Source organism: Xenopus laevis, chromosome 7L (assembly GCF_017654675.1).
Source record: "Xenopus laevis strain J_2021 chromosome 7L, Xenopus_laevis_v10.1, whole genome shotgun sequence".
NCBI lineage: Eukaryota > Metazoa > Chordata > Amphibia > Anura > Pipidae > Xenopus > Xenopus laevis.
In genome coordinates, this window is record NC_054383.1 from 13611791 (window position 1) to 13637547 (window position 25757).

General features: G+C 40.2%; 1 protein-coding gene across 9 annotated transcripts in view; it reads right to left on the minus strand.

The window, feature by feature from the left end:
- The window catches only part of tacc2.L (transforming, acidic coiled-coil containing protein 2 L homeolog), a 122197-nt gene that overhangs the window by 20453 nt on the left and 75987 nt on the right, over positions 1–25757 (minus strand). For 8 of the 9 annotated variants that reach the window (XM_041570253.1, XM_041570256.1, XM_041570252.1 and 5 more), the window contains exons 7-11: positions 12682–12851; positions 8759–9944; positions 5811–5871; positions 1895–2102; positions 141–202 (exon numbers count right to left, since the gene is read on the minus strand). In XM_041570253.1, the coding sequence (XP_041426187.1) occupies positions 141–202; positions 1895–2102; positions 5811–5871; positions 8759–9944; positions 12682–12851 (1687 nt within the window). The remainder of the gene's footprint in view (positions 1–140; positions 203–1894; positions 2103–5810; positions 5872–8758; positions 9945–12681; positions 12852–25757) is intronic. The other variant, XM_041570255.1, reaches the window with a different exon arrangement.

The window sequence follows — 25757 nt, forward strand, 5'->3', positions numbered from 1 at the left end:
TGTTTAGTATCTAAATTCCATTCCCCCAGTTACATAAATACATTCTGTGCAATATTATAGACAGACAAGCTCCCCCTTGTGCTCTTACTATGGTTTATTTGCACTTTTGTCTGCCATCTGGACCCGTACGTTGGACTTACCGGGGAGCAAGTTCCAGTCTTCTCCATGTATTCAATATTATAAGAGTTTCCAAATTCAGTATCTGGAAATAAATGAGAGGCATTAGAAACTGTAATGAAGATAAGTTGGTAAAAGACACGTTATTATGGTTATATAGCATTTATTTTTGGTGTATAATGGCACTAAAGCGTGATTCTAAATGTACTATTCACGTGGAATACTGAATGTAGAATTAATATCTGTCCAGGGGTTAGATGGCAACTGATTAAAGTGGACCCGTCACCCAGACATGAAAATCTGTATAATAAAAGTCCTTTTCAAATTAAATATGAAATCCAATTTCTTTTTTTTATTGTTGCTGTTGTAAACTCATTTAAAAATATCAGCTGTCAATCAAATATTGCCTGCCCCTCCTCTATGCCTAGGCATAGAGGCGGGGCAAGCAATTACTTTCACTTTCCATTAGGCACTTCCTACATGTCACTGCTCTCCCCATATTCCCCCAGTTCTCTTAACCATTTAATTGTGTAACCAGGGCATGGGGATGGACATCAGGTCCCACATTCTGGTGCACAAACAAGATTCTGAGATGATACAAGACTTGTCTTAATAACAGTGTGCACAAAATGGCTGCTACCTGCTTGCTATAATTATGAGTCCCAGACTGATGGAAACAAGATTCAAATAATGTATACAGTGTAATTAAAGTTCATCTTGCTTGACTAACATAATAATTTTAATTTAATAATAATAATAATATTTTTGGGTGACGGGTCCCCTTTAACCAAATGCTGCCCTTCATATAAACGGAATTTCCATTGGCAACAGTAACCAAAGCATCTTCTTCATCTTTCATGTTTCAGCTAATATGAGGGATCACATCCCCAGCTGTTGCTAAACAACAACTCCCAGCATTTCCCAACAGCCTGAAACACTTAGAGATACTGGGATCTGTAATTGAAAAGCAAATAAAAAGCAGCTGGTTGGATATCAGTTCTCTGGTGGTTCAATAGCTTTTCTTTCTAATTCTCTAAAGCAGGGGCATCCAACCTTTTTTACCTATGAGCCACATTCGAATGTAAAAAAAAAGTTGGGGAACAATGCAAGCATGCAAAAAGTTCAAGGGGGTGCCAAATTAGGGCTGTGATTGGGGTTTTGGTAGCCCCTATGTGAATTGGCAGCCTACAGAATACGCTGTTTGGCAGTACACTTGGTTTTTATACAACCAAAACTTGCCTCCAAGCCAGGAATTAAAAATAAGCACCTGCTTTGAGGCCACTGGGAGCAACATCCAAGGGGTTGGTGTGTAACATGTTGCTAATGAGCTACTGGTTGGGGACCACTGCTCTAAAGTCTTCTCTCTCTCTCTCTCTCTCTCTCTCTCTCTCTCTCAGAGATGAGTGTAGTAACAGGTGCAAAGTTTGCTATAGCAAACCCATAGCAACCAACACATTATTGCCCTTGATATAGTTTACACCCCCTCTTGACAATGGGTTTTCACTTTGCACTATTTTTTGAACCTTTTGATCCAGTAAAATATATGCGTGTAGTCTTCTGTGTGATTTCCCTAAGACTGCACCGATGCCACAGCAAGATGGGAAAATGCCATAAGAGACCGGGGAATCTGATAGAGCCGTATAAGAGGGAGGCTGTTGAGATTAGCTCGCACAATGTTGAGGCCTCAAAGTGGTTGACATCACCACTAATTATGATGGTGTTTGCACTGCACATGGGATGTCATGTATCTGAAACCTCCTACATAAGTTCTCCTCACCATCTGCCGTTGAGGTGTGGAACTGATTCTCATTCACGAAGTTGGAGAGATCCGAGGGTTCTGGGTAATCTTTCTTCTCCGGCTCCAAATCCACTGCCATGCAGGACCATTTCTGACCCACAGACGAAGCCAGTTTCTCCTCATCAGTAGCGTGATCCTCAGAGGCTATCACTGGGGGTATATCTGATTTGGGAGGTAGGGTGAGCTCCTAAAAATATAATAACATAGATATCCTGATTAAACCAACCTTTGTTGTCTGCATGGGACATACATAGATCTACATAAAGTCCAACATAGAGGCACCCACCAATCACTTTTCTCATATATAATTCATAACATATAGGTGTCTTTTACCAGGACAAAATACCATAACCATAATCGAATAAGAGCAATTGTCAATAACACTATGGGGGTTATTTACTCAACCTCAAATTTATCTGGTTGGGCTTTTTGGGGCAAAACTCAAATTTCTTTTTAAAGAATGCTACAAAAAGCCTTAATCTGTCCATCTCAGACCTGCCAAGGTTGTGTTTAAGTCAATGTAGAAGTCCCAATCCTAATCGGAAGTTATTGTGGTCTGGGTTTAGCCTGAAAATCCGCACGTTTCAGGCTTTTCGGGCAAAAAAATTGTTGTACAATTCGGGGGGAAAAAACAGAATAAATCGTACAATACAATTTTTTCTACGATTTTTCAGTTTTTTCCCCGAACAGATTAATTCAAGCTTTTTAAAAAAAATAAATAAGGTCAAATTGGGTATGGGAGTTTGGTTGTGTTTTTTTTAATTAAAATAATGAGATAAAATCTGATTTTAGTAAGTGGCCATAGACACACAGATCCTTTTGTAAGAACCGAGGACTCGTACGATTTTCGTATCGTGTGTGGAAAGTGCCGACAGCTTTCGTCCGGTGGAGATCGGTCGTTTGGTCGATCGGTCAGGTTTAATTTTGACCCGACCGATCCCTCCGGAGCCCATTGCACATCGAGCGTACGGCCGAACAATCAGATTACCCCCGATATAGCCATGCTCGTTATTGGCATATCGGGGAAAGATTCACTCGCTTGGCGATGTCGCCAAACGAGCAGATCTTTGCGTCTATGGCCACCTTAACCCCTTATATATACAGATCTTACAATACTATTTTTTTTTCCCCAGACAGATTAATTAAAGCTTTTTAAATAATAAATAAGGTCAAATCAGGTATGGGAGTTTGGTTGTGGTTTTTTTTTAATTAAAATATTGAGATAAAATCAGATTTTAGTAAGTAACCCCTTATATATATACAGATCTTACAATACAATTTTTTGTATGATTTTCAGGTTTTTCTCAAACCGATTAATTTGAGTTTTTTCAATAATAAATAAGGTTAAATCGGGTATGGGAGTTTGGTTGTGTTTTTTTTATCAAAATGAGATAAAATCGGATTTTAGTAAATAACCCCTTTTATATACAGATTGTTACATTTGGATACAATACACTCAGACTTCTCCCCCAGGGTATTTTAATTGGCTTGACAAGTAGCTACTTGAATCGATTGAAAAGTCAACATTGAGTAGAAAGGCAAGCTTCTTGAGTGCATTGGATTGATGAGATGTTTATTAATCGCTGGAATTTATTTATAATAGGGATGCACTGAATTCACTATTTTGGATTCGGCCGAACCCCTGAATCCTTTGCGAAAGATTAGGACAAATACTGAACCACATCCAAATTTGCATATGCAAATTAGGGGTGGGAAGGAGAAAACCTTTATTACTTCCTTGTTTTGTGACAAAAACTCATGCAATTTCCCTCCCCTAATTTGCATATGCAAATTAAGATGTGGATTCGGTTCGGCCAGGAAGAAGGATTCGGCCAAATCCAAATCCTGCTGAAAAAAGCCAGAATCATGGCCAAATCCCGAACCGAATCCTGGATTCGGTGCATTCCTAATTTATAAAGCACTACCCTGAACTCTGTGCTTAGACCTATGGCACATATGTTATATTCTTCACCAACATTTCATAGGCGATGTACAAACACTGGTGCAGCCTTGATATATTCAGTGCTTCACCACCAGCAGAGAATACGACCTGTGTGCCATAGGCATTAAAGGGGAAAAATACAAAAGCGGGTATTCAATCTGTTACAAAGGGAAAGGCAAAAAGGCTTTCCATTTCTGTGATCATTAAACTTTGCAAATAGTGTCTGAGCATTTCAGAGCAAAAATGTGAAATGTGTGGAATTAAGAACTGAGGAAAGTCTTTATTCCATTCTATTCCGTGCCACATCTTGTACTATGTAGGTTATCATGTCTGGGTCAGCATTATCCTGACCTCATTTTTAAGATTATTGGCTAGACTTGGGCCTCACTGGTGAGAAGTAATCTGAGGGGAAGAGCAAAATAAATTCACTTGTAGAAAAATGTTTAAAAAAAGAAAACAGAACTTAATTTAATTTTACTTTATTTTACTTTATGTCTCTCTTTTCTGTTCCTTTCTTTTTCTTATCTTTCCCCCCTAATGTACAATTCCCAGTTTTTCCTTTTTTTTTCAATTCTATGTATAAAAGGAAAATGTGCAATGACTATCTTCTGCACAATGATGGCAAGACATATGCTTTGTTGTAATGACATCTGACTTGTTACACTATTATGATCAGATTTAACAAATGTATTGGTGGACAAAGAGATGCCCTGACTATTGTATGTAAATGCAAGATTGTGGAAATCATAATACCAATATGTTGTAAAGCACAATTTCTTCAATAAAAAATATTGAAAAAAAAACAAAAAAAAAAAAACAGTAAATTAAACGGAAATATCACGAAAATTAAATATAAGCTTCATCATGCTGAAATTTTCTAAATGTCAAAGTTCAGAATAATCAAGTTACTCTCCACTATCCCACTCTTAGCATCTGTCTGTCTTCATCCTCTCTTCATGCAGGAGTTGGGAGTATGATTTTATGTAACAGTTAAATCCAATATATCTTTTTGGGGGCTATCTATCTATCATCTATGTCTGTCTATCATCTTTCTATCGATCTATCTATCTTTCATCTTTCTATCTATCGATCGATCTATCTATCTATCATCTATGTCTGTCTGTCTATCTATCATCTATCTATCTATCTATCTATCTATCTATCTATCTATCTATCTATCTATCTATCTATCTATCTATCATCTATGTCTGTCTGTCTATCTATCATCTTTCTATCTATCGATCGATCGATCTATCTATCTATCTATCATCTATGTCTGTCTGTCTATCTATCATCTTTCTATCGATCTATCTATCTATCTATCTATCTATCTATCTATCTATCTATCTATCTATCTATCTATCTATCTATCTATCTATCTATCTATCTATCATCTATGTCTGTCTGTCTATCTATCATCTATCTATCTATCTATCTATCTATCTATCTATCTATCTATCTATCTATCTATCTATCTATCTATCATCTATGTCTGTCTGTCTATCTATCATCTTTCTATCGATCTATCTATCGATCTATCTATCTATCTATCGATCTATCTATCTACCATGTAAAAATGCCATATGTGTGTTTTAAATATGCTTATATTATGGAGCTGACATTTGTACATGATTCCAGAAGTAAATTATATCTTTTTCTCTATACTGTGAATAGGGTGGAGAGGGCAGCATAACTGCCTTGTGAGTCCTGTAGATGTCAGGCTGCCCTGGAGAGGGAAGAGAAGATTAAGTGTGTCTGGTTTATCGGAGCACAGACAGCTGCTAGAGTCTGCACGCTTAAGCAAATCCAATGCAGAAGGGTTAAACATCAGACAACACGAGTCAAACAAGCAGCTTATTAAATTAAATGCAGGAAATCTTGTCTATAGCAACGCCGGGCCAGACCGTGTTAATGGAATATGGTTATTTCTAGAGGAAAAATCGCATTACTCACCTCTGTGCCATTTTCATTGACCGGGGAGCGCTTTGGCGACTTCTTCACCCTAAATGTGTCACTGAAATTGAAAAATGAGAGAATTATTCCGAGCAAACAGAATCTAGCCAATGCCTGCTACATGGAGATAACCTTTAAGCGGTGGTTCACCTTTAAGTTAACTTTTAGTGTGTTATAGAATGGCTAATTCTAAGCAACTTTTCAATGGGCCTTCAGTTTTTCTTTTTTATTGTTTTTCATTTATTTGCCATTTTCTTCTGACTCTTCCCAGCTTTCAAATGCGGGTCACTGACCCCATTTAAAAACAACAAAGAGACACACGTTGCAAGACGGGGAGATTAGTCGTCCGGCGACAAATCTCCTCCTCTTCAGGGCGACTAATCTTCCCAAACTGAAAATCGCCAGTGGGATGGCACTCGGAACACTTTGTTTTCCGAAGTCGCCGAAGTGTGTAGGCACAGGACCTGCACATCCAGGGCAAGATGCAAAAATAGTCACAAGCCACCATGTTTTGCACTGGTAAATGGAAACTACAGATATTAATGACAATTATACCAAGAAAGGCCACTGTTTTAACAAAAAGACAAAATATGGCAGCTCCCACGTGATTAAATAAACATAAGAATTACAAGTTCTAAGCAGGGACCAAATTACAAAATCTTGCAGTCACAAACTGACACCTCCAGGCATTTGTGCATTTGCTGTGTAGACATAATAGGTGTATTTTGTCTTGCTTAGGGCCCTGTAGTCTGATGGCCTAGGGGAGACCAAATTTAGACCATATTTCAATATATTTTTGCTATGTGGAGTCCAGTAATTTCAATGCCGGCCCCTAAAAGGTTATTACTAGGTCTATCATGAAAGGCTGAGCCTTTTTATCCTTAAAGGAACAGTAGCATCACAAAAATTAAAGCATTTTAGAGTAATGCAAATATAATGCAGTGTTGCCCTGCACTGGTAAAACCGCTGTGTTTGCTTCAGAAACAGTACTATTGTTTATATAAATAAGCTGCTGTGTAGTCACATAAATACAAAGAAGGAGGATAAGCAGTCACGTCATTACCAGGAAGAAGTACAGGAAATTACACATAAAGTGACTAACCCCCCATATGTATTAAAAGGCATTCAGATTGCCCAGTAGTATTAACCCATAGCAACCAATAAGATGTTTGCTTTTAAACAGGCGACCATTAACTTCTACCTGCTGATTGATTGCTGTGGGTTACTGTTCCTGTCCTGGGCAAACTTAGTGCCTTTTATTACATAACCCCTTGTATTTTTTACAGCTAAAAATGTTTAGAAAACGTCACAAAATAACATTACACATTTTTTTCAGGGATCATTGAATACTTCTCTTTCTGATTACAGTATCCCTTTAACATGGTAAGTGGGTGATCCACAAAAAAACACATTGGCGGACAGGAGAACAGGCAGACACAAACATTAACAAGACAAAGACTGAGGAAAAAAGTTACTTACAAGAGAGAACAAACAGACACAACATCTTCGACCATCCTGCAGACACAAAGACAAAGAGACAGACAGACAGAGGGCTGTGTACCCTACAGAAAATATCATCTCAGAGCTGCCATAGGAGTTATGCAGCTACAGACACATAATAATAACCAAACTACACTTTACTATCAGAAGACTACTAAGAAGGCTTAAGGGGGTTGTTAAGGATATAATAAATAAAAATAGATATAAAATTAAAATAAAAGAACATGTTATTGTGTATTTTTCACTTGCCGTGATTGGACAGGAGGAATTTCTGCTTACTAAATTCGACCCCCTATGTTTATAAATAAAATCCCACCTCTTTCCTCTGAAATGTACAATAAAGTTGTTGAAAAAAAACCCACCTCTCATTAATTATGCACAGGTAAATCAAAGGGGAAGAGTTTATGATACAGAGCTCATGATCTTTCCTTGCATGGGTGGGACTTGACATTAAAGGGATTCTGTCATGATTTTTATGGTGTAGTTTTTATTTCTAAATTACACTTTTTACACTGCAAATAATTCACTCTACAATATAAAATTTAATTCCTGAACCAGCAAGTTTATTTTTTTTGTTGTTGTAATATTGGTGTGTAGGTGAATCTCAGGTAATTTTGCCTGGTCATGTGCTTTCAGAAAGAGCCAGCACTTTAGGATGGAACTGCTTTCTGGCAGGCTGTTGTTTCTCCTACTCAATGTAACTGAATGTGTCTCAATGGGACTTGGATTTTTCTATTGAGGCAGCTGTTATCTTGTGTTAAGGAGCTGCTATCTGGTTACCTTTCCATTGTTCTGTTGTTAGTAGGGATGCACCGAATCCACTATTTTGGATTCAGCAGAACCCCCGAATCCTTTGAGAAAGATTAGTCCGAATACTGAACCAAATCTTGCATATGCAAATTAGGGGTGGGAAGGAGAAAACTTTTTTTTTACTTTCTTTGTTTTGTGACAAAATGTCACGCGATTTCCCTCCTCGCCCCTAATTTGCATATGCAAATTAGGATTCTGTTCAGACGGGCAGAAGAATTAGCCCGAATCTGAATGAAATAGGCCGAATCCCGAACCGAATCCTGGATTCAGGTGCATCCCTAGTTGTTAGACTGCTGGGGGGGGGGGTGATATCACTCCAACTAGCAGTACAGCAGTAAAGAGTGACTGAAGTTTATCAGAGCACAAGTGACACATGACTGGGGCACCTAAGACACTGACAATATGTCTAGCCCCATGTCAGATTTCAAAATTAAATTTATTTTTACAAATAAAAAATCAGTTTGCTCTTTTGAGAAACGGATTTCAATGCAGAATTCTGCTGGAACAGCACTATTAACTAATGCAATTTGAAAATAACATGTTTTCCCGTGGCAGTCTACCTTTAAATACTGGCTACCTTTTTGATTAAAGTTCCTGTTCTACTTGTGAGGCTGATGAAGGAAAGTCATGTCACTTACGTTTTTAATGGCGTCTTTTTCTTCTTAGCTGGTTTATTGCTTTCTCCGGTGTTTTGTTCAGCACCACCAGAGGGTATCTCAAAGGATGCTGGTGTTTTCGCAGGGGATTCAGATCTGTGGGTGACTGTTTTGGTTGGTTCTGGAGCATCCTGAATAGCTGAGGAGGAGTCTTGTATTTTACCACTTGAGGAAAAGGGGTCAAAGTTAGGATCATCCCATTTATCCATATTGTATGTGTATGTGCCTTTCCCAATAGGGATGTCATCAGGCTCCATAGAAATGGGGGTGGGAGATCCAGGCGGTGCATCTGGTTTTTCAACTGCCTTCTTTGGCTTGGGTTTGCGTAGTGGCATTTTGCCTGAGGGTTTTTTGCCCTTTCTGGTGGGAGGCTGCCCCTCACGTGCCTCCTCTGAATAGTCGAACTCCAGCCTCACTGATTGGCCAATAATTCCAATTGCTTCTGGACCTTCCGTTTCAGAGCTGGGGACCTCAGGTCCCTGGTGACTATCTATTGATGGAGAAGCTGTGACAGTTTCTTCTGGAGCGCACAAATCACTTACAGAAACCCCTCCAACACTGCATTCTTGGTCACTGACAGAAGGAATATCTGAGGATGGCAGGACGGAGATTTGCTGTGGCTCCACAAGTTCCAAGTCTGGGTTTGATATGGGGGGAGTTGGGCTGTCACTTGACAGTCTCTGCACTTTTATGTCCAAGTCTGTCTCTTGAGAATCACCTGTCACCTCCTCCTTAGTATCCTTAGACCCTGCAGGCTCTATCTGCTTTTTAGTGCTTGATGTTTTCTTCTTAAGGGATCCAGGACGAACTTTCTTGGTTCTGCGTAGAGAATTGCAAGCACTGTCTGATCCCCCTTGGTTCCCGAATCCTTCTTCGCTCTGGAAGTCCGCAGCCTGTAAACTGAGCGAACGTGAGAGGGTTCTCCCGACTGGCACTGAATCTGTAGACTTGCGGCGGGATCGTACAGGTATGTCTGAAGAAGTGGAAATATCATCCACTTCAACGGCTTCAATGTCCAAGTTATAAGCCCCGCTGCTAGCTATAGGCTTGTCCTCATCAAAAACTGCAGAAAACGAGCGAGAAGGGGCTCGAAAAGGAGACTGGTTCACTTCTTCAATCACACCTGGCTCATCTGCAACTGAGATGTTGTCTGCGGCAAATACTGAATCTTGAATGGGAGAAAAAGAAAAAGGAAAATAAGCTAACTACAGGAGGTGCTACAAAAATTAAATAAGAGCACAACCACCAGAAATGTCGTTGTAACATAACTCTTTTCTGCTCAACAATAACTGTGCAGGTAAAAAGAAATAACATTGTTTGCAAGGGTGTAACAATATATATATCATGTTTGCTTGCTGGACCCACCCATCGTTTGTGGTAAGTCTGAGGCTGTGCCATTTAAAGCACGTGTACAAACATGGGATATTTAAAATTCCCACAGCACAACATTTATTTTCAGGCAGAAATAAATATACACTAATACAGAGGGGCTCCTGTACTAGCAATGGACAAATTTGCCACAGTGCTATAGCATGTAACACATGTTAAAATGGAAGTATTTCTCTAATTGGTCGATATTTGCCCGCTGTTAGAAAATGAGCCCTTGTGTGCTATAAAGCTAGCATGGGGCAATATCAAGACCAGCATAATGGTTCTTCCATGATCCTCCACAAAAGGAAAAACTTTGTGGGGATCTTGGACATCCAAGACATTCAAGACATTCAAGTTGTGCTGAAAGAAGCCTTCTCTGGGCTGCAAGGATTTTGCTGTTTGCATCATGGGAATCGAAAGATAAGTTAGCTTTTTTGATTTCCTGACCCCAGTCTAGGCTTGGAGGTGCTTCCCTTAAATGACCCTTTATCATAATGTAAATCAAAGAAGTTTGATGTCCTGCATTTGATTTGCCACCTTAAGTCAAAAATCTTAGATAGCAAATAAGTTTAAACTCCTTTACGTCCCCATCCACTGCTATCGACCTCAGCGGGGACAATGATTTACTGTAACAGTAAATAACTAAATTGACACAGAATATAAGAAAAGATGAGATATAAATTAGATTAAGGAGGACAAAATTACAACCTATCAGTGTATAAGGGTAAGGACACACTGGACGATTTGTCGCCAACGTTTTAAAAAAGTAAATCGCGGCAGCAAGACGATCGTCTTTTTTGAACAGACGATTCACAACGACTATTGGCACAGAGCGATTTGTATCCCATTACTCTGTGCGGTACGTGCTCCACCCAAACCGGAAACGGTTTGTGCTTCCCGCTGTAACCTGGCGTCTTTACGTTCTTGCGTCATTGCGTTCGCATTGTAATTTGAATACAATTGCTGCTACTTATCTGTATGTGTGTGCGTGTCTAGGAGATTTCAGTGCTTTTCTAAGTACATGCTATTTCTGATAAATCGCTCGGAAAAGGGTCTACAAAGGGTCTACAAAGGGAGCTACAGGCGATTCACAAACGCGCTGTGGGCACAGGAGCTGGCGTCTTTCATTTAGTTTTGTTCAGAGACAAAACGAGCGATATGTCGCCGCGATTTGCTTTTTAAAAACGTTGGCGACAAATCGTCCAGTGTGTCCTTACCCTAATAGTTGTTCCCAAACTGCATGATGTAGTTTTATTTATAAATTACACTGCAAATAATTCACTCTACAAAAAAAATTAATTCCTGAACCAGCAAGTATATTTTTTTTAGTTGTAATATTGGTGTGTAGGTGCATCTCAGATAATTTTGCCTGGTCATGTGCTTTCAGAAAGAGCCAGCACTTTAGGATGGAACTGCTTTCTGGCAGGCTGCTGTTTCTCCTACTCAATGTAACTAAATGTGTCTCAGTGGGACCTGGATTTTACTATTGAGTGCTGTTTTTAGATCTACCAGGCAGCTGTTATCTTGTGTTAGGGAGCTGCTATCTGGTTACCTTCCCATTGTTCTGTTGTTAGGCTGCTGGGGGGAGGAGTTGGTGATATCAATCCAACTTGCAGTACAGCAGTAAAGAGTGACTAAAGTTTATCAGAGCACAAGTCACATGACTGGGGGCAGCTGGGAAACGGACAATATGTCTAGCCCCATGTCAGATTTCAAAATGAAATAATAAAAAATCTGTTTGCTCTTTTGAGAAACAGATTTCAGTGCATGAGTCTGCTGGAGCAGCACTACTTACTGATTTGCTTTTTTTTTCCCATGACAGTATCCCTTTAAGAAGGATTTTAATATAGAGTGGGGGGCTGGGGTGGATCAGGGGCGTGGCAATGCCAACACATTTATTTTTTTCACTGGGGCCAGAACCCGGATTTGTGGAAAGGCCACCAAGGTCTGGGCCAAAGGCAGCAGAATTTTAGGGGGCAGCATGCTGCCCAACCTTACCCACATTGGGGATGCGCAAACATTTCCCATGTACCAATCCCCATTGCTCCAGTCCGGATGATGAAAATTTGTGTGAATAAAGGGGAGGGAATGGGGGCAACGAACGCCAGCGGGCCTAGGGGCACCCACTATGTAAATCTGGCCCTGACTGGGCCCTATTTTACTTGATGGTTAGTCCATCCACCCATGGGCCCAGGTGAATAAGTAAATAACTGGTGCCCTTTGAGGAGGGGGGCTGCTAATTTTGTAGTATGGTTCCCAATTGCAGCCCTGAGTGTTCTAGTCGAACACAACACTACAAGGTATCAGAGCTAGCCTCCATTCCAGCATTAGTACAAATAAGCAATGTTTATTGCTGTGTAGATTATAAATTGCCCAGCTACCTAGCAACAACGATCATGCTTTAAATCCCTGTACGAGAGAAGCAAGGGGATGCGATTAGGATCGTGGCTAGAGGAGAGCATGTATTCTCCAAGGAGCTGACCCAATAATGAAATGGAATCAAATAGGATTTTTTTCAATTCTGTTTTAATTACCTGTATCCTCCAGTGGCAGCGAAGGCTGCGTAATCTCGTCCTCTACTTGCTGCACCGGCGGAGGCTGCTGCTCCTGCACTTCAGACAGGGCTGGAAAAGACACTGGGGGGGCTGATTTCACAGGAGTGGTAGATTCTGGGGTTTCGAATGCTTCTTCAGAATCAGAGCTCCTAAAAAGAAAAACACAAGAAGCTTTAATTTTCCGGCTAAAAGGAGTGAAGGGCACAGACGAAGATGTGACAGCAAATGCAAGAAAGAGACAGTCTCAATGTCTGTTGTTTGAAAAATATGATAGGGAGGGAAGAGGGAGCATGGAATGTTTCTGGTAGATCAATCAGGGAGAACAATAAAGGCAGAAGTGATGGAAGCATTGCCTTGCTTTCCAAAAAAAACAGACTTGTAGAAAGGAACTTTTTTGGCAGACATGGAGAGAGAATGGTACTAACACAAAACGATAATTATGTGCACCTCTGTGGTCTGTAAGGCAGCTCTTCAATCATTAACCAGACCGGTGCCAAGTCACGCTGACTCACAGGCTCCCATGTATTTGCACAGAAAAACAGAAGGACATGGGACCTGGGGTTGCAAAAAGGGTTTGTTCTAAAAGCATGCAAAGTCTACAGATCCTGAACTACAACTCCCAGCCTCCAGCGCTACACATGCTTGGCTGTTATTGGACTGCAAAAACTCTATGCATCCTCTCAATAGTCATACTGCTGGTTTCCAGTTTAAAGGCAAAGCCACTGGGATTTTGAGGGGAAAGTTTATTCATAATTAAGGTTACTTTTTATTTAATTATACAATGTCATTTAAGGGGTGGCTTAACTTTAACTTAACTTTTAGTATGTTATATAATGGCCACTTATAAAAAACATTTCAATCTTCATTATTTATTTTATTTCGTTTTTAATTATTTGCCTTCTTCTTCTGACTCTTTCCAGCTTTCAAATGGGGATCACCGACCCCATCTAAAAAACAAATGCTCCGTAAGGGCTATAACTTTATTGTCATTGCTACTTTTTATTACTCATTTTTTTATCCAAGCCCTTTCCTATTTGTATTCCATTCTCTTATTCAATTCAATGCATGGTTGCTAGGGTAATTTTGAGCCTAACAACTACATTGCTAAAACTGCAAACTGGAGAGCTGCTGAATAACACACACAGGGGCCGATTCACCAAGGGTCGAATATCGAGGGTTGATTAACCCTCGATATTCGACTGGGAATTAAAATCCTTCGACTTCGAATATCGAAGTCGAAGGATTTTAGCGCAAATAGTTCGATCGTTCGATCGAAGGAATAATCCTTCGATCAAACGATGAAATCCTTCGAATCGAACGATTCGAAGGATTTTAATCCATCAATTGAAGGATTATCCTTCGACCAAAAAAACTTAGGCAAGCCTATGGGGACCTTCCCCATAGGCTAACATTGAGTTCGGTAGGTTTTAGATGGCGAACTAAGGGGTCGAAGTTTTTTCTTAAAGAGACAGTACTTCGACTATCGAATAGTCGAATAGTCAAACGATTTTTAGTTCGAATCCTTCGATTCGAAGTCGTAGTCGAAGGTCGAAGTAGCCCATTCGATGGTCGAAGTAGCCCAAAAAACACTTAGAAATTCAACGTTTTTTTCCTTCACTCGAAGTTAGTGAATCGGCCCCTAAGTAACTCAAAAACCACAAATAATAAAAAATGAAAACCAACTGCAAATTGTCTCAACATATCACTCTCATACATCACACCAATGGGCAGATTTATCAAGGGTCGAATTTCAAAGTGGAAAAAACTTCGAAATTTGACCATCGAATTGGATTACTTCGAATGTCGAAGTCGAAGTTTTTTTTTATTGAATTTGCCCGTTTTCGGTTGAAGTCAAATCGTTCAATCGTACGATGAAATCCTTTGGCTCGAACGATTTCATAGATCGATCGAACGATTTTACTTCGACTTCTAAAAACGTAGCCAAATGTTGCCTATAGGTTCTAGAAGGTCCCCATAAGCTAACATCGCAATTCGGCAGGTTTAAGGTGACGAAGTCAAACTTTTTTAAAGAGACAGTACTTCGATTTTCGAAGTCGAACTTTTTTACTTCGAATCGAAGTCGAATTTAGGCCTATTCGATGGTCGAAGTACCCAAAAATTAGTTCAAAATTCCAAGTTTTTACTTCGAAGTTTTTACATTCGAAAATTCACTTCAAAAATTAACTCTGACCCAAATGTTAACTGAAATGTTAACTCAAAGGTGAACAACCTCTTTAAATCAGCTGTTAGGGTAAGGGCACAAAGGTATTTGTTATTGCCAAAGTCCCATTTCCACCCATTCACATAAACTGAAAACCAATGTTTTATGGCACTTGTGATATAACGACATGATAACAAACAGTAGTATACCATAAAACTTGGTGAGCGGTGGTTGCTAAGATCAGTCTACCTAGCAACGATATGACCATCTAAATTCCACACAGAGCAACTGCACAGCATTTATAACCCATAAAAATCTGTTGAAAATGACTTATTGTATTAATATCAGGGTTTTTTAAACCTATGCTTTGGGACTCAAGAATGAATGCTGCTTAGTGTGGATCTCCTTGCTGATATGACTTCCTGAAACTGAAAATAATTAGATAATTAATTCTAAATCAATTTTTGGGTCGCAAAGCTGTGCCCCTGACTCAATCTGGATCCCCGGAACAAATACCTTTGTCTATATTAGGTTAAAAGTTGTCATAGATATACAACTGATCTGTCTGAGTCTCATAGTTTTAGTTCAAAAGCAAAATTGATGCTTTTTTTACCAAATAGTGTTTATGGAATCTGGAATCCCCCAATGTTTATTGGATAAGAAACATTACTTTGCCTTTAAATCCAAGAAGTAGTAAAACACGTCTACAGAGCACAATCTCTTTACAACACCCTAATATTGCCTTATTATATTCAAGTTTGGTATTGAGATTTTATTATATTGTGCTTCTATAGGGATAGGCAGGAATATACCATATCCTATAAGGGGACTGCTCTTTCTAAAGGTTTTTTTTTTCCCATGAGAATGAATGAACTGGATGAATTGTTCCTTTTCAGCCCTGGTTTTTACTAGCACGGAATGGCAGGGGGAGCGAGATTTAGAGACATGTGGCTGATTACACGGTGTATTAGAATGCATTGTATCATGGCTTTGATTTTAAGGCAAATCTCAAAATGGACCCTGAGATGATGAGGAGAGCAAAAAAGGGGAGTCTTGACTGCCTTAAAAGAGGACCAAACATCCATTTATCTGAATACGGCTAAAATCCACCGCAAAGTAGTATTACTAGCCATTGATTGGCCAAGATTTACCCCTTTACTGTACAGAATAATTTCCACTAATGGAATAGCTTGTATAGCACAGGAAACTTTCTGTACTATAAATGAAGTACATTAACTAGGGATGCACCGAATAAAGGATTCAGGTCGGGATTTGGCCAGGATTCGGCCTTTTTCAGCAAGATTCAGATTCGGCCAAAACCTTCTGGCCGGCTGAACCGAATCCTAACCCTAATTTGCATATGCAAATTAGGGGTGGGGATGGAAATCACGTGACTTTTTGTCACAAAACAAGGAAGTAAAAAAATGTTCCGCTTCCCACCCTTAATTTGCATATGCAAATTAGGGTTCGGATTCGGTTCGGTATTAGATTCGGTATTCAGCCGAATCTTTCACAAAGGATTCGGGGCTTCGGCCGAATCCAAAATAGTGGATTCGGTGCATCCCTAACATTAACTCAATCCTAACATGTCCATGTCCTGGTACAAAGCTGTCAGACATGCCTGGATGCTATGGGGCAGATTTATCAAGGGTCGAATTTTGAAGTTGAAAATACTTCGAAATTCGACCATCGAATTTCGAAGTTGAAAATACTTTGAAATTCGACCATCGAATTGAATAACTTCGACTTCGAATATCGAAGTTTTTTTTTCATCGAATTTGGCCATTTGCGGTCGAATTTAAAGATTCTAAGGATTTCAGCGATCGATCGAACAATTTTTCTTCGACTTCAAAAAACGTAGAAAACTGCTCTAGAAGGTCCCCATAGGCTAACATAGCACTTTGGCAGGTTTAATTTGGCAAAGTATTGAAGTCGAAGTTTTTTTTAAAGAGACTGTACTTCGATTATCGAATGGTCGAATATTCAAACTATTTTACTTTGAATCGAAGTCGAAGTTGTAGTATCCTATTCGATGGTCGAAGTATCGAAAAAAAATTACTTCGAATTTTTTTTACTTCAAAAAGTCCCTCGAATTCACTTCGACCCTTAATAAATCTGCCCCTTAATGTTCCATACAATCACTAAGCATTGAGGGAAAGATATACATGTTGCTCTTGTGAGGCACCGTACATCCAGTTGCTCCTGTGCTAGGTTGCACCATTCCAATCAAGGAATCGCCTGGAAGCTGTAATTACCTCCAGCCATAGGTCAAGAGGTAGATACAGTACCCTAAACATGAATGCTAACTCTGCACTGCCATTTTAAGTACTATAATCTGTCCCTTTATCTCACACACAAACCTGGGACACACATACTGTACATGCTACTTTACATTAGCCAATGAATGGACAGGACTGTTACTGTTAGATCCACCATTATTTCCTTTCAGGTGACCAAAGTGAAACACAAAACTTCACAAAATGGTGGCTCAAATAAAAGATGAAAAAGGCATTTCCACTCAGACTTTATAGCCTCCTCAGTTACTCAGTTACGGAAAATTACAACTCGCATCATCCTGAAGCAAATCTTGGCTGGCATGGGAGCTGCAGTCCATAGGTCACCAAAACATTTCTGAAGAAACACCTGGGGGTTATTTATCAAAATTTAAATTTTTCCAATGTTTTAAATAAAACCAACCAAACTAGAATCCACAATTGACACATATTTATCATTAGAAAAACCACGCCAAAAATATCCGATCTGGAAAAAACTTGACTTTTTTGGATTGCCGCACGAAAACCGCAACTCTTTTGGATTGTCGTGCGAAAGATCCGAATTCTTCGGATTTCCCACCCGAAAAGTCAGAATTTTTCGTGAAGTCGGCGGAAAAAGCCCGAAATGTTTGGATTATCGTACGAAACCCATCGCAGACCATAATATCTTCAAATAACAAATAGGCCCTCTGCCATTTACTTCTACAGGACCTCGACAGGTTGAAGATGAAGCATTTTTGGATGAAGACGTTTTGCATCCTCTGGGGTATAATAAATCTCGATAAATTCAAGGGTTTTTTTTCCCCACAAACAATTCAGATTTTAGAGTTAAAAAAACGTGTATTTTTTCAAGCTTTTAGCATTTGAACTTTACTAAATAATTCCCCTAGGGTGTTAAGCAGAACTAACAGAACAACAATGACCAGGGCGAAAAAAAAGGAAAGACTACTTTTAACCAAGAATTTGCTTTTTCAGGCAAAACCTATAATGATCCCTGAAGCCTTCCCCAGTGGCTTCTCTGTATTATGTGAACTGATCGTACAAGAAATGGGGCAAGATCAATCTGACCATTCAGTGGATTTGTTTTCATACTCATCTGAACTAAATTCCTTGAAAAACCAAAAGACAGCACATTGTATTATTCACAGGCCAAATGTCCCATGGCATAACCAAAGCAGGGGAAGTGCCAAAGGTACTGGCATCATAGAAAATGCCTCGATTATCATGGTATGTAAACAAAATGAAGATTCATATTTACCTTATACTCCCAGGTTCCCAGTATTTACGGCAAGCTTACCAGCCAGTGAGTAACTACAATAAAATTGCTTCTCTACTATAAGCAAGACAGTTTTAAGGTGTGTTTTTTGCCAAAGGCATCAACGCCCATTTGTCGTCATTTATGTCTGGCTTCTGTAAAGGCTTAATAAACTGGCTCCTCCAACCAGTGTTTCATATGGTTATCACTGTCACTCAACTGCATTACTATCTTCCCATTCCTGATATCTTGGCTATTGCTAGGGCAACACTGGATTACTTTGTGAAACAACAAAAGGGTCAATTACCCCAGCACATGAAAATGCCTTAAAAGTATTTTCTTTTACATTTCAATTATTTTGCACCTCAGAAAATTCTGCTCCATTTGTAGAAAACCTGATATTTAAGATTTAGTATATTTTCTACCAGGGCTTTTTGGTCATCAGTATTTATCATCAAAAGGAGGTCGTACAGGATAGTATTTGACTACACTTCCAGATCGAGACAGTTTATTTTCCCATGAAGGACCAAGCATCACAGCAGTCATCTGTTATAAACCAACCATTGGCCCAGGGGCCAAACAATCAGAAATTATCTATAATTGGCCCACCATCTTGGTTACCAAGTAGTAGAATTCAGTTTTCACCCCAGGAATATCTGCTATAGTTATGCTGCTTAGAAAAATGTGCAACTGACTAAATGGAATATGACAAAACAAAAATATATAATGGATACATAGATGATGAAGAACAGAGTCAAGCAGCCATGCTGTGAATAGCATACAGGGCAAATGGGAGAATGGCATCTGATACACAGATCAAATGTCACGGTCAGAGCTTTAACCCTTACTGTGCAGAACCATATTGGCCTCCGACACACTGCAGATCCTTCCAGCACACAATGAACTTGTCTAATGCACTTTTCATTCTTAGGACAATGCAGCTGACAAGAGAGCATCCACTGAGACTGGAAGAAAGGAGGTTTCACCATCAGCAAAGACAGGAGTACTTTACTGTGAGGGCAGTGAGGTTATGTTAAAAAAACATACAAACAGAAGGGATGACAGATTTAGCGGCTTAACTGAAAAATGGGCTGGATGCACTTATAGCAAAAAATTATTTATGTGGTTTAGATAAATAAATAAAATGAGCAATGCCTGAGTTATGAATGATCCTTTTTGCATTTTGGGAGGAATGAGTACTATACCCATTTTTCTAATTAGGACACTCCAGCTGGAAACATTGGGCTCTTATGTACCAACCCAAACATGTTGCATAACTATCATCCTATCCTATACTTCAGCTCTGTGAGAGGCAGAGCTTGGATCAAAGCACCACATTATATAGGGCCCCATCATCAAGGCCCTGCCTGACTAATACAAACACATAGTTATCAACATGTCACATTGCACCCAAACCACTAGCTAACAGCTGAGCAGTTACAGCTCACAGACAGGAGATCTCCTCCCTTCCAATTATTTATACCCTGAGGAAAAATCCAAACCCTCCACCGTCGTCTGCCTTTTCCAATTAACTGCTAATTAAATGGGGCAGGAGATGGGAAGGCTGAATTAATAACATTGCAGTAAGATCAAATGATCAGGTTGCATGGGTTAAACCAAAATGTACACTCTTGACCATGAAATGTTTTCATGTCTTCCAGGTATCAATCAGATCCTTGAGGAAAGTATCGGCCAACACAGGCCTGGGGTTCAAGTTAATGATGATATACACTGGGAGGGGGTGCCTAACCAATAAAACTTTCCTTGCCCTTTAAATTCTGAGCACCCTGTGAAGCCCGAAACCCCCTGGCCAATACCCCCAGCATCATTTTCTGCCTCCACTACAATCTATAAGGCTGATATATGCCGGCGGTGTAGTCACAAGGAAGCTTAAACCACAAGGAATAAAAAGTAAAGAACAGTTTACAAATCTTACAAACAAGCCACTGTCAATCTCAAGCTAAAGGTTATTTTTTTAAGACAGACTGTCTCTTTTATTGTGGTTGTTTTGGTAGAATTATTTGAAGTAGCAAGCAGTCAGCAGAACTGTTCTATGTGAAAAGAACACAAACGCAGGTGCCGTGTATGATCATAGCAGACAAACAGCTGCAAAAAGCAACAAATATTTAGAATATTGGGTGAAGAATAGCAGAAAGATATTTGTACAGTATCATTATTTATATAGTGCCAACATATTTTACAGCACTTTTACAGATACTATTTATCATTCCTTAACCCAGTGCAGTTTGCAGCACAAGACAGTGTCCTGATTAAATTTTAAACCTAGGACCTTTGTCTGCAAAGACATAGTAATATAAATGGCCCTACTTTGTCTTTTCTATCTGAATATTATTTTGCCAATGCCCTTCAGCCTCCCAGCAGGGGAGAAGGTCCTTTATGAGCAAGCCTTTGGGATATGAAGATATAATGTGGATATTGAACTGTGTATATTGGCGCTGAGAGTTATACTGGATGTACAGATGCTGACAGTAAAACACAACAAAGCGGAACCTCAGAACAAAGGATACAGTGCAGATACCATGTCGTTTGATTCAAGCTCCTGCAAACACTACATTACGCTGTGGGCCTGGTGCTGTTTTCTGTCGAAAAACGACACTGATACTTGGATATAAACATAAATAGAGAAAGGTACCACGCTCAAGTACCCGTTTCAGTACACTAGCTTTTCCTATTTTATATATGCTTTTATTAGCAACGGGGCAATTGCTACAACAGGTTAAAGGTTCTGCTCCTCTCTGTTTATATATATGAGTCCAATTTGTTCAGCACACCACAAACTAGTACAAAGCCCCGGTGCTATCGAAAACAGCAATATATAGAAAAACCGATATAAAGGATGCACACAGGTATTTTATCAAAAAGTTAAAAAACGTACATTTTATTTAGTACATTAAAAAAGCAGGTCGTTTTGGTCTGTATCTAAGACCATTTTCAAGACCATATTTGATGAAATACTTGTGTGCATCCCTTATACCGTATATATATATATATATATATATATATATATATATATATATATATATATATATATATATATATATATATATATATATAAATAAAAACAGGTATAGGATCCCTTATCCGGAAACCCGATATGCAGAAGCTCCGAATTACGGAATGGCTTCCATAGACTCCATTTTATCCAAATAATCCAAATTTTTAAATATGATTTCCTTTTTTTTTGTAATAATAAAACAGTAGTTTGTACTTGATCCCAACTAAGATATAATTAATCCTTATTGGAAGCAAAACTAGCCTATTGTTAATGTTTAAATGAATTTCTAGTAGACTTAAGGCATGAAGGCCCAAATTACGGAAGGATCCGTTATCCGGAAAACCCCAGGTCCCGAGCATTCTGGATAACGGGTCCCATACCTGTATATATATATTAAGTTTAAGAAAAACAACAGCACTCTCAGGTCTTGTGAAAAATGAGAAGTGGATTTATTCAACGTTCCGCCCCCTACATCAAAGTCTTCATCAGGAAGAGAATTCGATGTAGGGGCCGAAACGTTGAATAAACCCACTTCTCATTTTTCACAAGACCTGTGAGTGCGGTTGTTTTTCTAAAGCTTAATATGTTGCAACAATTTTACCAGCACCCAGGCATTTTTCCTTATGTTTTTTGAGTGCACCAGAACAGGACTTTGTTTATATATATATATATATATATATATATATATATATATATATATATATATATATATATATATATATATATATATATATATATATATATATATATATATATATATATATATATTTTTTTTTTTTTTTATATGTATATACTAATCGCCTCGTCTTTTGAGAGGCTATCTCCCCAAACTGCTTCAGCGTTTTTCCCCATAGGTTACAATGCAAAGTCGCCTGCGCTAATGCACTCGCGGCGATGCGTTTTCTATAGTCGCCTCAGTGTGGCAACTTTGGGCGACTATTGAAAACGCATCGCCGCGTGTGCATTAGCGCAGGCTACTTTGCATTGTAACCTATGGGGAAAAACGTCGAGGCAGTTCGGGGAGATAGTTGCTCAAAAGACGAGGCGATTAGTCGCAAGGCGACAAAATCTCCCCGAATCTCCTCGTGTGGACTAGCCCTAAGAGCTGAATCATCAGATAAACAGGTAGAAACAATAGAATTCTACCTCATCAGAATCCCCTGGCTAGTATTTGGGCTCCTTCAAGGGCGCCCGATCAAAATTTCCTGTCAACGAGCCAAACAATATCCAAGACTTTTTACCAATACCGGTTGGCTCATCTCCCACCATACACGCACTTAATATCGTAGGAAACTTTGTTTCGTACGATAATATCTGTGAGTGTATGGTCACCTTAAATCCTATGGCTGAAGTAGAATGACAGTAGCAATGTTGTGTTTTGAGAAACACAGCAAAAAAAGTGGCCAGAATAATTACCTGTGCCAAAACCAAAATTCTTGTTTTGCACATTTTTACTATATCTGCTCTCTCCCTTCCTTATACTATCTCCCAAGCAATATATATTATATGGTACCAAGCAATATACCATATTCAAACCTCTGCGGTTGACAGGCAGCTGACTGGTACAGACAATTCTCAAGAGACAATAAAAACACAGTTTCCAGGTTTCCCCCAGCCTTACCAGGAACTGTATCTATTCCCCATTGCACACTTTGGTGTGTGTTTCGGGTTTGTATCTGACACAACCTCTGTGTTTGTATCCGGCACAAGAGCTTCTCTTCTATTCTAACAGTAGTGACAGCCGACACACATTCCTGTGTTTGTATCCGGCACAAGAGCTTCTCTTCTATTCTAACAGCAGTGACAGCCGACACACATTCCTTGACATGTCAGGCACCCAGCACGGTCTCTGTACAACCACTGATTCCAGCTGAATGACTTGAGAGGTGGAAACATCGAGGGGGTCGGTGCCAGTGCAATGATCTCCTCTGTCAGACATCAAGCTGGAGGCAAGGATTGAGGGCACGGCACAGCTTTGTGGGGATTAAATCAAAAACAGACACAACTACTCAAATCCAATAAGGGGCAGTCGTGATACATGGTGGGAATTTGCAATATATAATAAAGGGGCATTTCATGCACCTGTGAGATATACCAATAATTCAATCCACATCATTTATAAGCATGCCAGGCAATACCGTCGTTTTACAATAAACTGGGGTCTTATAATGAAGTCACCAAGATAGATTACACAATAGAACTAAAGGATGTGAGGGGCCCGCTAGCAAGAGCTTACAATCTAAAGAGATGACATGAGATAAATGCCAAACACAGATCTGCATTGCTAAATAAATCTGGCATAGGGTGCAATGACTTGATCACAAACATGAATCCATATCCGTTATAGGCACCATACCCAAGGCACCAACCCTACGGGGTGAAGTGGTCGTGGGGTAGGAGGTTGTGGGGCACAATATTTGTCTGTGGTTTCCGTGTCGCAATGCGATAAGCGAGACGGTGTCCTAGAATTTATGGCTTGGCACCACAGAGACGAGTGTGGCCATGGTTCGTGGTGTTGTTTTTGCACAAGCTGCGCATGGAGTGTCGCTGTACGAGATTCAATGGCTGCTACTACGCAGCACTTAGGGCTTATGAATAAATGACAATGACCAGTGCAGAGGTTCATGCCACAGAATCCCTAGGTTGGAAGGGTGCATGCATTGCTATACCATGGAGATTTATAGTGAGCTGAATTTAATGGAGTGAAGAGAGCTGTCAGATAGAAAATGGGGGGGGGGGGGACTTACATATTTTCGGAGGGTTCCCTTCCCAGGCTTGTGGCCTGTCCCTGCTGCAATGCTGACTCAGTCGCTCCCATCCTCAGCAGGCTACAGGTCGGCTCCCAGCCTCCCACACTGCCCAGACAGCAGTGCCTGGCCAAGAGCAGCACCGGTCTCCGCAACACACCGCAGCCTGCCCTAATATCCAGCCCGAGGGATGGGGGGTACCCACGTCAGCCAGTCCAATGCAATTCCAGGGATGAAGGATGGATGCTTGTCTCACAGCACACGGACAGGGACAGTCATTCCATCGTGCAGAGCAGCATCCATCACCTTCTTGGTGTCACCAAGCAGCCAATCTCTCTGGCTCACAGCTCGGCTGCTGACAGAAATGCAAATGGCTGGAGCGCACGGTGAATGCAGGCAGCACAATGCAAAAAAAAAAAGGCAGGGGGAGGGGAGCAGCGGAACACAGGAGATGCTCCTCACCCACGGAGGGTATCAGGGGCCCCGCTCTCTCCTTTAGGCTAAGCACCTACACAGAACAGATCCGCTGGACTGGACGAGGGATCCATGTAGCACAGCAGCTGCATTAGAAAATCAGTAGCAACAGCAGCAGTGCAGCTCCCAAAGCATTCAGAGAAGGAGGGGGAGACACTGGCTCCTGGTTAACTCTTTGATGTCTGATCTACACAATAAATGGCTTCATATACAGCCTATGGACAGACCAATAGAATGAGTGCTTCTTCCACACAAAAAAACCTTATATGTTCCAAGCAGAGCTTACACTGATATTACCCCCCCCCCAACATCCCCAAAAAATACATTTCTCAGCTGTATTTTAAAAAGGCTCCCAAACCCCTCCTCCCCAGTGACCATCCAGAGACATCATAGGCAGATGTTGACATAATGGTTCCCAAAAGTGAGCTTGATGCTCAATGTACTGAGTCGCTTCTGCACGGGAACAATGGGAAGGAGCAAAGTCACGGATGGGAAATGGAGAGAACATTGTAGCGCACACAAAGGGACAGGCAGCTCTGCTCCTTTTATGTACCGAGACAACAGGGACAGGTATCACTTTCTGACCCCCCTCCGACAGATATTTAACACTAATCCCCAAGGTGGGAAAACAAGCACCGACGCTAATGTATCTAATCAATCCCAAACCTTCTGCATTCCTAAACAGCAGCAGCTACTTGCCTTTATTATCCATAAGCCTTACTAATATATACCATATGGGTACAGAGGGATAGATAGGAAGGGATGCGCCACATCCAGCTTCAGCTCAGGATTTTATCCAATCTTTGCTCTAAAGCTCCCCATAGACGCGACGATTCTTCTTGCCGAACGACCGATTTTAGGGAAGTCCGACCAATCCTTCGAAATTATCGTGCGGTTAGTGGTATTCGAACGATCATACATCTTACAATTTTTCGGCCGACATCTGTCAGGAAATTGATCGGCCAGGTCAAAAAATCTTTGTCGGTCCCAGTGCAATCTATCTATGTTTGCAGGGCCAAGCAGGCAGCTCCCCTTTGTTTTCCTGGCAAATTGGTCGTTTTAGTTGATGGTAAATTCGTACGATCGTACGATCGTTCTGAGAAGATCGTGGTCTCACGATCAGGATCTG